The sequence below is a fragment of the Benincasa hispida genome, chromosome 2 (genome assembly GCF_009727055.1).
Source record: "Benincasa hispida cultivar B227 chromosome 2, ASM972705v1, whole genome shotgun sequence".
Lineage (NCBI taxonomy): Eukaryota > Viridiplantae > Streptophyta > Magnoliopsida > Cucurbitales > Cucurbitaceae > Benincasa > Benincasa hispida.
Window position 1 is genome coordinate 2,047,282 of NC_052350.1, and position 14,177 is coordinate 2,061,458.

At 33.4% G+C, this 14,177-nt stretch overlaps 1 protein-coding gene across 1 annotated transcript; it reads left to right on the top strand.

The window, feature by feature from the left end:
• The first annotated feature begins 319 nt into the window (after positions 1-319).
• LOC120071172 (DExH-box ATP-dependent RNA helicase DExH3) lies at positions 320-9,152 on the top strand. Its single transcript, XM_039023279.1, has 19 exons — positions 320-991; positions 1,262-1,416; positions 1,519-1,606; positions 1,854-2,102; positions 2,751-2,846; positions 2,936-3,124; positions 3,223-3,382; positions 3,508-3,638; positions 4,510-4,683; positions 4,801-5,073; positions 5,198-5,392; positions 5,741-5,944; positions 6,107-6,176; positions 6,292-6,440; positions 6,627-6,935; positions 7,141-7,200; positions 7,361-7,513; positions 7,611-7,721; positions 7,843-9,152. The coding sequence occupies exons 1-19, from the start codon at positions 602-604 to the stop codon at positions 8,326-8,328; spliced, it is 3,642 nt and encodes a 1,213-aa protein (XP_038879207.1). The 5' UTR covers positions 320-601; the 3' UTR covers positions 8,329-9,152.
• Positions 9,153-14,177: the final 5,025 nt, after the last annotated feature.

Below are 14,177 nucleotides of genomic sequence, written 5' to 3' on the forward strand. Positions count from 1 at the left end.
AATTAAAAATTAAAAATCTAAATTAAATTAGTAAATAAACGTTTTATGATTTTTAAAGAATTTAATATACTATGATATGATATTTACATTAGTGATATTTATAGAAATGTTGATTTACTCCTAGAATTTAGGAAAATATGGAGATATAGATGAAAATTTAATATCGAATACTAAATTTATATATATATTATTCTTAAATTAAAACTTCGAAGCGGATAGTATAAGCATGAATGAAGATTAGTCGGGAGAAAATACTAAAAAGAATAGGCAAAGACCTGTCTCTTATACACATCTAGATGTGTATAAGAGACAGGTATAAGCATGAATGAAGATTAGTCGGGAGAAAATACTAAAAAGAATAGGCAAAGACCAGAGGATACCTAAAGGGAAAAGAAGGAGATGAAATAATAGGTGGAATGGTTTGAGCGTTGGAACGAACTAAACCAAGTTCCGCTACAACTACAAGAACGTGGAGCATCAATCTCATCTGGCCGCCGGAGCTCTCTTCTGTCTTGTCTTCTCCAACTATCCAAAACCCCAATTTCAGAAAATGGTTCCCAACTTCTACAACTAGATTTCCCCTTCACTTCCATCTCCATCAATGCCTTACTCAACCATCTTCTTCCATTCCTATATCAGGACTTCCATGTCCATTTCCTTCAGACCAACTTCTTCTCCATTTTCCATATCTTCAACCCGCTTCAGACCTTGGATTCCTCATCTTTTCACCCGGAGGAACCTATCCATGGGGTTTGTCAACTTCCAGTCTCGTCCGGGGTTGGTGTCTGGTGTTCGTTGTACGAACCAATCCAAGTGGGTTGAAGTTGCCTTGAGGGAGAAACAGCAGGACCATGTCAAGGGTTTCCGGCAGAGAAATGTCGCCTTCCCGTTTTGGCAGCATCAGCCTTGCTCCAATTATGGTCGCTTTGCGTATGAGGATGTTTCTAGTGATGATTCTGATGTCGAATTTGGGTCTCCGCAGGGGCAAAGGGTATGCTTTCTTTTCTTTGTATCTTTTGAATTTCGAATCCTTGCTGTTGAAAAGTGTGGTAGACTTGTATTTAGCCCCTCGATAAATGCTGAGGAAATACATGGAGAATACGAATGACAAATTAATGATTACCTTACGAACTGTGTATCAAGTTAAGTAGTTACCACAAAATTCTATAAGCTGGATTTTGGAACTCCCAATATACATATATTGCCCAGCTTCAATTCCTCAACAGTGGAATAGTTACTTTACTCTCTTCATGATTTCCAGAGTTCATCAACCCTCGATAACGTAGATGAGTGGAGATGGAAGTTAACCATGCTTCTACGCAACAATGATGAACTAGAAGTAGTGTCAAGGGAGAAAAAGGATAGACGTGATTTTGAGCAACTTTCAGCCTTGGCAACCAGAATGGGTTTGCATAGGTATTTTTAATTTATCCTTTTCTTTTGAATACCGTTTAAATATTTATTTCAGCACCCATGTCATATGACTGTTATTGACATTGTTTTCAATTACTCTGGCAGCCGTCAATATGCAAAAGTTGTTGTATTTAGTAAAGATCCTCTGCCGAATTACAGACCGGACCTGGATGATAAGCGACCACAGAGAGAAGTATTTATTTTTCCATTCCAAAATTTTCTAGTATTGTTTTAACTTGCGAGGATGAGTATAGTCAGAAGTGGGATTGATGAGTCACTCAATTGACATGGTCATCCTCATCAATCCCACTTCTCAATTGAATTAGGATGAGTATACTAATTGAGTGTACCTTCTTCTTCTTCTTTTTTCATTTGTTGTTATTTATTTATTTTTTATTCATCTCGAATGATGAGTCATTCAAATTCATCGTCATTTACAGGTGGTCTTACCTTTTGGGGTCCAAAGGGAAGTTGAAGGTCATCTAAGATTGTACCAATCTTCTCACAAGTCTGTGTCAAGAGGATGTTTTTCAAATAGTTACTTACCAAAAGATGGCGTTGCTGAAAACTATGCTAACAATAATGGACCATTTGAGCACCAGGAACCTTTGACAACACAAAGTGTTGTCATGGAGAAAATTCTTCGCCGCAAAAGTTTGCAACTGAGGAATCAGCAGCAGGATTGGCAGGTACTTTTTTTTTTTTCATTTTTATTTATTATTATTATGTTTTAAAACAAGTTATAACTTTCTGTTGGAATGTAAAAGTTACATATTTTTGTCGTTGATTTGCAAAGTCTCACTCAATTTATTTGAATTATAAACTGTAAATTTATGTTCCTTAAGATCTGTCTCTCGGTTTGCTTGCTTAATCATTCTTGTCAATGAAGGCAGTCGTCATTTCTCATGTGGTATTATTTGTTTGGAAGTTACATAGAACTAGAAGTTAAGTGGAAGGACATCCTTCAATTACAAAGCTAATTTCAGAAAAATTGCCCATTTAAAATGATTGAGGTAGCTGTAGGGTCTAACAGTATTTGAATTAATCCTAGTAAACTAAGGCAGGCTGAAGGTTTTCTTGTATTAAAACTGTTCAGAGTTCAATATTGACGGTAATGTCATGGATGTGAATTTTGTCCATAATAGAAGTTGAATCCTCATTTCACATAAATACGTCCATAGTCGGATTTCATGTACACATGATTCATAATTTTTCTACTAGTGATTGTATTTTTTTGGATTATCCCCTATCTAATGGGTCTCTTCTTGTTGGCATCGGCATTTCCTCCTTATCAATTTGTTGAATACTTGCTTGTTTGACATATGATAATTCTTTAGGAATCTCCTGAGGGCCAAAAAGTGATAGAATTTCGCAAAAGTCTCCCTGCATTCAAAGAGAGGGAAGCATTGTTAAAGGCCATTTCAGAAAATCAGGTACTTGGTCAAGTTAAATGATTAGCATAATTCATGCTGAGGTCTAAACATGTTGCTATTATGAACTGACTTAAAGAAATGATATGCAGGTAGTTGTTGTCTCAGGTGAAACTGGTTGTGGCAAAACCACACAGCTTCCTCAGTATATTTTAGAATCTGAGATTGAAGCTGCGCGTGGAGCTTCTTGTAGTATTATCTGTACTCAGCCTAGACGTATTTCTGCCATGGCTGTTTCTGAAAGAGTTGCTGCAGAACGTGGAGAGAAACTGGGAGAGTCTGTAAGTTGCTGAAGTGATGTTTTGATTTTTTTAACTTTTCTGGATAACATTTTAACTTGCTAAACACTGGAGTTCTATTTTTTTCCTTTTCTCGAAAGGTTGGTTATAAAGTTCGGCTGGAGGGTATAAAAGGAAGGGAAACTCGTCTTCTCTTTTGCACTACTGGTGTACTATTGAGAAGATTGCTCGTTGACAGAAATTTGAAAGGTGTAACTCATGTTATTGTTGATGAGATTCATGAACGTGGAATGAATGAAGGTAATATTGAAATATTAAGTTATTGTAGCCATGGATTAACTTTTTGTAAATTGAACCAAGTTATATCTTTATATTTTAATGAAGGTGACGTGATTTAGATTAATCGGTTTATATCTTTCTACCAGATTTTCTTGTTATTGTCCTGAAAGATCTCCTTCCTCGACGGCCTGATTTGAGGTTGATCTTGATGAGCGCAACTCTGAATGCAGAACTTTTTTCTTCTTATTTTGGTGGTGCTCCAACAATGCATATCCCTGTAAGTTTATATTTTAATTATAAGCTTTAATGGATCACGATGAATTGCCATATCTTCTTCCCCCCTCCCCCTAGGTTTTAATGTTCTAGGTTCAGATTTCCAGTGTAGGATATTCATGGCTGTTTACCCGTCTTATTTGCTTGTTTAAAGTTAAAAAATGGGTAGAACATTCCTATATTTTTCCTGCTATTTCCTCTCTTTCTATATATATATGGGAAAATTATTTTAAATGACAACTGCCGAAAATATTTACAAATAATAGCAAAATATCACAATCTATCTACGATAGATCACGATAGACTGCAGTAGACTACCATCTGTGCCTATCATGCCACAAATAGACATAGATAGTAGTCTATCGCGATCTATCGCAGATAGATAGTAAAATTTTGCTATATTTGAAAACAACACATATGTATATTTGAACAGAACATTGAAAAATGATAGTTCTCTTTTGTTGAGAAATTTGTTTAGTGTTCTGTTATTGATTATATTACACTTTTAGGCTTTAGCTCAAAGTTATCTTATCTCAGTTTCCTTGTACACATTTTAATGTAGGGGCAAAGTGTTGTAACTCACATTACCATTTTAAGGCCTTTTGTATATACTTATTAAAAAGACTCCTTTCAAATGCTATATTATTATCTCTGGGCTCCTTATTACACGAGTCTTTTTGGTGGGATTTGGACCTCTACTGGTGATCATGGCTAACTTAACTGGTTATTATAAACCAACCTTTTATTGAGAAAAATAATGAAAGAATACAACACAGGGGCATCCAAAAAACAGCCCACAAAAGGAAACTTTCTTCTAACACATTAAACATAATGCTCACAGGAGTAAACTTTCATCTAACCCATTCCATTTTCAGGGTTTTACATACCCAGTTCGTGCACACTTTTTGGAGAATATTCTTGAGATTACTGGCTATCGATTGACTCCATACAATCAAATTGATGATTATGGTCAAGAAAAGGCATGGAAAATGCAAAAACAAGCTCCAGCTCTAAAGAAAAGGAAGACCCAGATTGCTTCATCTGTTGAGGTATACATACATTCTCCCTCTCATATATAGTAGTTGATGGAAATTCCAGCAGCAGATGGCTCATTCTTATTTCTCTATTCTTTTCTGCACATGCTAAACCTTCTTGTTTTGACATAGGATGCATTTGAGGCTGCTAACTTTTCAGCATACAGTCCTCGGACTCGGGAGTCTCTATCCTGTTGGAATCCTGACTCAATTGGTTTCAACCTCATTGAGCATGTCCTCTCTTACATTGTCAAGAGGGAGAGGCCAGGTGCTATATTAGTTTTTATGACCGGTTGGGATGATATAAACTCTTTAAAGGACCAGCTCCAGTCTCATCCTTTATTAGGGGATCCTAGCAGAGTCTTGCTCCTTGCATGTCATGGTTCGATGGCCAGCTCTGAGCAGGTACCATATTACTTGCACATGTGATTGCCAGTTATATGGAATAATGCTCGATATTTTTTAATTTGAAAGCTGCCTTTCATCTGACAATAACCTTTTTGTATATATTTATCATCTATTGAAACAGAAATTGATATTTGATAAACCTGAAGATGGAGTTAGGAAAATAGTCCTAGCTACGAACATGGCAGAGACTAGTATCACCATCAATGACGTGGTTTTTGTTGTTGACTGCGGAAAAGCAAAGGAGACATCCTATGATGCACTAAATAACACTCCTTGTTTGCTTCCATCCTGGATCTCCAAGGCTGCTGCACGACAAGTAAGAGTAATTTAATAACACTTGATTGTGTTCGTTGGTGATTGGTCTGCCACTTCAAACTCATATATTCTAGTTTAACTTGTATATTTTTCCTGTACAATAAAATTTCAAATAAAATATCTAAGTCTATAAACTGCAACACAACAGTTAAAAAACACAAAGAAAAGAAAGGAAATGAAAAAGGAATTCAATCAATTCATACCTTTCTCACTTTTCTAGGCCGCTTCAGAAATAAAAGAAATGGATTCCTGTTGTACTGAATATAGTGTTGCTCTTTTGTTTTGTGGATAATTTAATAATATTTGCATTAATCACTGACTTGGTTGACCTTCTTCCCCCACCAACCAGAGAAGAGGTAGGGCTGGTCGTGTTCAACCTGGCGAGTGTTACCATCTCTATCCCAGATGTGTATATGACGCTTTTGCTGATTATCAACTGCCAGAACTTTTAAGGACCCCATTGCAGTCTTTGTGTTTGCAAATCAAGAGTCTGCAACTTGGAAGTATATCAGACTTCCTATCAAATGCATTGCAGCCGCCAGAGCCTTTATCGGTAAGTCCAACTTTAAAGAATAAGCCTTTCCTCAGTATTATAGCAGTGATCTTACATGGAAGATAAATTCGATGAGCCTTTTCTACTAAATTTCTCGAAATTTTTGCTTCCACTGACTATTATTTGTATCCCACCTTGCCTGTGTTGTTTTGCTCCTTGAAGGTTCAAAATGCCATAGACTATTTGAAGACAATTGGAGCTCTGGATAAGAAAGAAAATCTGACAGTTCTCGGTGTGGATTCCATCCTCTTTTCCCTGTAGAAAAATATTTCTAATCATGTCTGCTGTTACTTGTGTTTACTTCAAGAAATGGTAGAAACCTTGAACTCTGGTTTGTCATCCTGCAGGGCAACACTTGTCAGTTCTTCCAGTTGAGCCTAAACTAGGAAAAATGCTTATATTAGGAGCTATTTTCAACTGTCTTGATCCAATTATGACTATTGTTGCTGGTCTTAGTGTCAGAGATCCTTTTCTTATGCCATCTGATAAAAAGGATGTAAGTTTGCTAACACATAATCCTAAAGCATTTATTATTTATTTGATGAGAGGCTGTTTTCCCGGAGTGGCTGTTACAAACGTAATTTGCAATAATCTGTTGAAGCATAATTATAATTTTTCTTATTATCAATGATTATTAACAAGAGGAATTAGTTTTAATTGGAGTCCTTTTCTCCTGATTCAGTTAGCCGAATCAGCAAAAGCACAGTTTGCTGCACGTGACTGTAGTGATCATCTTGCCTTAGTTCGAGCTTATCAGGGTTGGAGAGATGCTGAAAAACAGCAATCTGGTTATGAGTACTGTTGGAGAAACTTTCTCTCCATGCAAACTCTTAGAGCCATTGACTCTTTGAGAAAGCAGTTCTTCTTTTTGCTGAAGGACACTGGTCTAGTTGATTATGATGCAGAAAAATGCAATATCTCAAACCACGATGAGCACTTAATTCGTGCAGTCATCTGTGCTGGTTTGTTTCCCGGAATTTGCTCTGTTGTGGTAAGCTATGTTTGATATATTCATGAAATTACCTAGTTCTTAGCTTTAATTGTTTTGATTTTTCTTTTCCAAAATAATAAAATAATAATTAACCTTTAAAATTATAATTATCTCTGTTCAGAATCTTAGGCAACAGACTGATAACTTCATAAAGCTTTTTAATAATCTAAGTTTGGTAGGCACTGATTACTATCATTTTGAACAGAACAAAGAGAAATCATTAGCTTTAAAAACAATGGAAGATGGTCAGGTTATGCTATACTCGGTAAGTTTTTCTCATTTCATTGCTACTCGGTTACTTATTTTATTCCAATCATAATCCCCTTCCAACTCATTGTGCCATTTTATTGAATGGAGAGTGTTCAGCATTAAGAAAAACGATTCACTTGATTTTTATTTGTTTATTTATTTTTTTAATTGAACAGAACTCAGTTAATGCTGGCTATCCAAAAATTCCCTACCCTTGGCTGGTGTTTAATGAAAAGGTGAAAGTCAATTCAGTCTTTCTTCGGGACTCTACTGGGGTTTCTGACTCTATCCTGCTTTTATTTGGAGGAAATGTTTCGAGAGGAGGACTTGTACGGGTTCTATTCTAAACTTTGCTTCAGCATATTACTCTTTCATCATTTCTTTTCAAAATTGAAACCTGCTTGCCCAATTATTTAAATTTTATAGGATGGTCACCTCAAAATGTTGGATGGTTATTTGGAGTTTTTCATGAAACCTGCATTGGCCGAGACTTATTTGAGCCTTAAAGGCGAGCTTGATAAGCTTGTTCATCAAAAAGTAAGTTCATTTTTGTTTTGGAACTTCATTTTTTTGTTCCAGTTTCCCTTCACCACATTTCTTAATCCAAGCTGTGAGAGATGCAGTTGTCCTCTTCTCAATTTGAGTTGTCTTTCTGCAGCTTTTGAATCCGAAGTTAGATATGGAGCCACACAATGAACTACTATCAGCAATAAGGTTGTTGGTGTCAGAGGATCGCTGTGAGGGTAGGTTTGTCTTTGGTCGCCATATGCCTGTACCATCAAAAAAAGCGATGACCGACGGTCAACCTCGACAGAAAAATGGTGATGGAGCTGGGGGTGATAATTCCAAGAATCAGCTTCAGACCCTACTTCTGAGAGCGGGACATGAAACACCAACTTACAAAACTAAGCAATTAAAAAACAACCAGTTTCGTTCCACTGTTATTTTCAACGGGTTGAACTTTGTGGGCCAACCCTGTGGGAGCAAGAAACTTGCAGAAAAAGATGCAGCTGCTGAGGCTCTGCTATGGCTACAGGGTGAGACACATTCATCTTCCCAAGCCATCGATCATGCTTCCATACTTCTGAAAAAGAGCAGAAAGAAGAATGATAAAACATCATTTCGTAGTGCCAAATGGAGTTGATTGGACAGATAAAGAGTAAAAAAGACGATAATCATGAACGACTGTTCAACTTGCTCATGTTTGAAGTTTTGATATTCAAGACTGAGGAGATCAATTTCTTGGCCATGTCTAGGCAACAGTCAATCTAGTTCAACCGCTAATATTGAATCACATGGAGCCATCCATTTACAGGAACTCACTGGGCATTATTCTTCTCAAACGAAAACTCGAGGTCTAACGCGATTTGAACTTTGAAGCAAGTAATCTACCATGCAGTGAGCTACAGTAGTGGCAAGAATTTGCAGCCATAATTTTGCACAATGTTAACCCTCCATAGAAGGAATAGGTTCTAGAAATTGACCAGACCGAGCAATTTAGGTAGATGGTAAATTGCTGCTTGAGAAGCTGTTGTTGTATGAGCTGCCCTCATTGTTTACTTCTCTGCTCAAGAGCTCAGCAGAAAGCCAATTCTTCAGGTTCTATCAACTACTGGCAGATTTGGGCGTCTGGCCATATACTTTGTTTGTTCACCCTATTTTGCTGGTGGTCTAACATATTCTCCAATATTTATGCTACTGTTATACACAGGGATTTGTTCAATAACAGAACTGGGTTGTTTTCCAGTTTTAGTACTAGAGGATTTTTTCCCCCCTCCTTCGGATGTATAGATGTATACTTTTCTTTCCTATAGTTTGTGGTAGAGATTTGAACTTTTGATGACGTTTTTGTCGAAGAGATATACTAGTTAAATTAAGATTGGCAATGACTTTTATATGTGAACAGATGGGATTGACTTGATTCAAATTAATTTATCAGATTCTACATGGTCCTTTTGATTGGAATAATAGTACTTGTCTTATTCTTTTGTGCCCCCTTCCATAAGGAGTTTTGTTTTGGTCTTTTTTAACAGCTTCTTTCTTTAACAACTGTCTTGATGAGCACATTTTAAACCAATATTTATTGCCTTAGTGTATCTGTTTAACTATTTAATTAACAACTGTCTTGATGAGCAGATTTTAAACTAATATTTATTGCCTTAGTGTATCTGTTTAACTATTTAATTTTATAATTCTAAGAAATATTTTATACATGAAAATATGAGAAGAAATTGTGAATGAAGTCGAAGAACTCCCTACGATCTATCTAAAGATAGTCCATTTATTTGTTAATTTTATCTACATTTACAATTCGATTCTTAATACAAAAAATTCGGATTAAGTGCTAAAATAGGGTACTTCAAAAAATCACCAGAAACGAAAAGAGCTTGGAAACTACTTGTAAGCAGACCTTTTTTTTCCTTCTCTCTTTTTTTTCAATTTTTTCTTTTAAAGGTATATATTTTGAGATTTAAGAGGGTGAATATAGATATATATTCTTTTTTTCAGATTCATATGAAATTAATATGTTGACTTAGTTGTACTATTTCTCATTTTAGGAAAAAAAATAATTAATAAGTTAATGTGTGTTGAGTCTTTGGCGTAGTTCAAAATTTCGATCAAAATTTTAGTAGGAGAGAATTTTGATTTTCCCCAAATTCTTCAAAATTTCAAATATTTCGATATTTCAATCAAAATTTCGAAGTTTTCTTTTCTTTTTTTTTTTCTTTTTAGTAATTCGCTATGCTACTTCAAGGGAAATGCAAGGAAAATTTTCTCTTTTACTATATAAAATTTTTATCTTAAAAAAACTACAAATTTTTATTCAAATACTTTCTATTGAATTTTCACATTATTTCATCCCAAACTTGAATCAATTATGGTCACTACTGGATTCTAATGTGGTCGGTTACTGGTAAATAATGATTAAACCAAAAAAAGAAAAAAGAAAAAACTCATTTTCCTCATTTTTTCCCCCTCCTCTTTTCTTCCAGCCGGAAAGTTTGTTTTTCTCTTTTTCTATTTCTGTTACTTTTTTGTCCCGTACAAATTTCGTTTTATTTTCAGATTTATTTTCAAATTTGACAATGATTTAAAGTGTCGGTTATCTTTTATGGTCCGCACTCAATGAACCTACGTGTCATACCATGTGAAAATGTCTCTAGAAAATATGGACTTTGTATCTCTCTCTAAATCTTTTATCATCTTTTTGAGTAGGAAAATATAGTTTTGTGGCCACTAGAAATTATTTGAGATCAAATTCTGAGAGTTGAAAAATGTTTTTATCATGGAGTGGTCTATTTGAAATTTTCATAATGAGATTCAGTTTAATAAAGACGGTTCAGATTTTACTTTTATGAAAATCTTGATTGATATGCTGTTAATGATTTCAGTAGTTGTGATCTTATCTCTCTTCCTCTATCCAGAAAAATTGGGTTGGCTTATCCGATATTCCCTGAGTAACCTGATCTTTAATGACAACTTTACAAAAAAGAATTGGCACATTTCTTTTCGTGAAGCTAAAGCAGTTTTAGAAGGTTTAAGCAAAGTTCGTTATGCCTAGGAATTGAGATGGTCGAAATCCATTACTTATTTTAGAGTCTGACGCTCTAGATCTTATCAAATTATTTAATTTTGAGGAGTCTGATCTTACTTAATTAGATATTTTTGTTAGTGAAATATCTTTTGTTGCATCATTGCAAATGTTAGACACTTTTATTTCTCTCCTAGAGAGAAGAATAAAATTACCTACTCTATGGTAGCTTTGACATCATCCCTTAAAGACTCTTTTATGTGAAAGGAGAATTTTCTCAGGAAAATAGTTGATATAATAGAAGGAAAAAAAAATAATACATAAGTTTTCAATATAAATTATTTATAAGATATATATTAATAATGTAATGAAGACGCCAAAATTAGAGATTAATTTTTATGTAACGTTTTAATTTAAACATAGAGGTAGCATATTAATAATACGCTAAAGTTAGAGGTTAATTTAATGTAACGTTTCAATTTAAGTAAGAAATTGAATTACCCATCTACATTTTAATTAAACAATATCATCCATAACGTTAAATTCATGATCTTATTTAAGTCATATTCTTGTTTTCTTTGATAGTTTTTTTAATCTAAGACAAACTAAGGGAGGACACATTTTCCAGTGGCTTCAATGGTAATTACACACTTATGTGTATGCCCCCTTTTAAAAGGAGTTTTGTTTTGGTCTTTTTTTAACAGCTTCTTTTAACCTCGTTTGTCCTAAAATTTTATAAAAGTAATAATTTAGTCTCTAAATTTTAATTGATAACGATTTAGTCACTAAATTTTTAATTTTGTAATAATTTAGTTTCTGAATTTTAGTATATAACAATTTAGTCCTTTAACTTTCAAATTTGTAACAATTTAGTCTCTAACGAATTTTTTTAATCAAAATTTGATGTCAATGTTTATTATTTTATGATGTAGGCCTTTTATTTTATAAACATATTGAGTCTCAAATTAGTTTATCGGTTTATTTATGCAAGAAATCTCATTAAATCTTAACAATAATTTCTATAATAGAGACTAAATTGTTACAAATTTAAAAGAATAAACGACTGAATTGTTATATAGTAAAGTTCATGGATTAAATTGTTACAAAATAAAAGTTTAGAGACTAAATTGTTATAAACTAAAGTTTAGAAACTAAATTGTTACTTTTACAAAAGTTTAGGGACTAAAAGTGATTTTTAACCTTCCTTTAACAATTGATATTTACTATAACCAAAGTTGTTTGGATCTTTAACTTCAAGTAGGTGGAGTGGACTTAAACACAATTTTTCTTGGACTATCTTAAATCACTAATTGACCTAAAAATCGGCTAATAAAATTCATTAAAAAAAATTAGGCAAGGGTTGAGATTTTTATTTTGATTCTCAATCACTTTCTTGAGCGCCATGCCCTCTCAATTGTTAGAGTACCCTAACGTACCCTTAATTTGAATAACTCAATCTATATATTTTTAAAAATATAAGGAAAATTACCGATTTTGATCGAAAAAGTTTTTTTCCAGGTTAAAACTAACCTCATTTTTTAAATCTACTTTTTCTAACATCTTTTTCATCTTTTCAGTCTTTAAGTGGAGAGACCCACCATCTGAAAATATCATTTTGCCCCTCAATAAATGGTCATTTAATTGCCTTGAATATGAAATCATATAATTTACCTAACTCACATATGTTAAATTAGAAACTTCAATCTTTAATTTCACATTTTTTTTAATATAGAAATGTTTTACGTGAGGGGCCCAACTTTAGAGGGATAATCATTTTCATAGTGTTCGAAGTTTAGATGAACAATTTCTTTCCTTTTTGGTAGTTCAAAAGAGGCAGTATATTGAAAAGTAGTCTTTTATTTATTTATTTATTTTATATTGAACATGCTTCTATTTCAAAGCGGATGTCTTTGTTTTTCTCATAATGATCCTTCACAAACAAACAATCTAAAAAAAATCGTTGGATATAGTAACATAAAGTGCAGTTTTGTTTATTTTTTTACGAAAGTCGATTTTTCTCTTCTATTCTAGGATTTTCGGATTCGGCTCCAATCCAATTTAGGGGGAGAATCGTCGAGCAGCAGCTGTTGAAAACCATTCATGAATTTCTGGCCTCTTTTGGAACTCTAAAAAAAGAAAGGAGCTGTTCATCTAAACTTTGAACCCTCTAAAAGTGATTATTCTTCTGAAGTTGCGACCTTCACATAAAGCATTTCTATGTTAAAAACAAAATGTGAAACTGAAGATTGAAATTTCTAATTTAAGATATGTGAGTTAGGTAAGTTGTATGATTTCATATTCAAGGCAATTGAATGACCATGTATTGAGAAGCAAAATGATATTTTTACGTGATGGGTCCCTCCACTTAAAGGTTGAAAATATGAAAAAGATGTTAAAAAAAAAAAAAGAATAGATTTTAAAAATAAGGTTACTTTTGAATTGAAAAAACCTTTTTAAATCAAAATTCGCAATTTCCCAAATTATAAATAGCTATCCTAAAATGAGAATATATGACACTAAATTGTTATCAAATTCAACTTGAATGTTTAGTGTTGGAAAATTTCATTTGTCAATATATGGCCACTGCTGTTCTCTAATGAGGTCGGTTACTAGTAATGATTGAACCAATAAATTTAAAAGCACTCATTTTCCTCGTTTTTTTCCCTCTTCTTTTCCAGCTGGTAAGAATTTTCATTTACGTTTTTTCTTTTTAAAATTTGGACTATAATTTAAGAAAAATATTTAAGTGTAGTTCTTTTGTATAGTTCATCAATTACCCAATTGAAATTTAACATGTGACAAGAAATTTTATTTTTCAAAAATTAAATTATTATTTTTTGCCATGTGATAAATGAAGAGGTTGTAGGGAGATAGGTGCAGCCAAGACTATACCTAATCATTATCCATAATTGAAGAGGTTGTAGGGAGATAGGTGTAGCCAAGACTATACCTAATCATTACCCATAATTTAAAGCGTGTCCGTAAAAATATTGTTGACTTAATGGAGAAAAAAGTTAAATAAAATAGTACAGAAGCTCTAAAATATAAATTTGTTAACAAAATAGGATATTAATAATTTAATGAAGACATTAACCATCAATATGAGCATAGTTCAATTTAATGATATACACAAGTTCAATTGGATAGGAAAAAAGATTTTTTGGATCAATTTAAACATCCGAATTGGTTGGATCAACTATTTAAAAATGAAAAACCCGAACATGGTTTTCAATTTCGGTTAGATTGGATTGGCTGATCAGATTATTGTTCTTTTTCCTAATTTACTTTTCATTATTACTCCCTCACCTTTTTCTAAAATTTTTTTCCATTCTATGTATTGAATTTTAAATTGGATAATCAAAGAAGCCACAAATTGATGGTAAATTTGAAGTAGAAGAGAATTAAACAAAAACTGAAAAAAAAGAGATATATATGCGAGTACGTAAAGCTTGAGGTTGAAC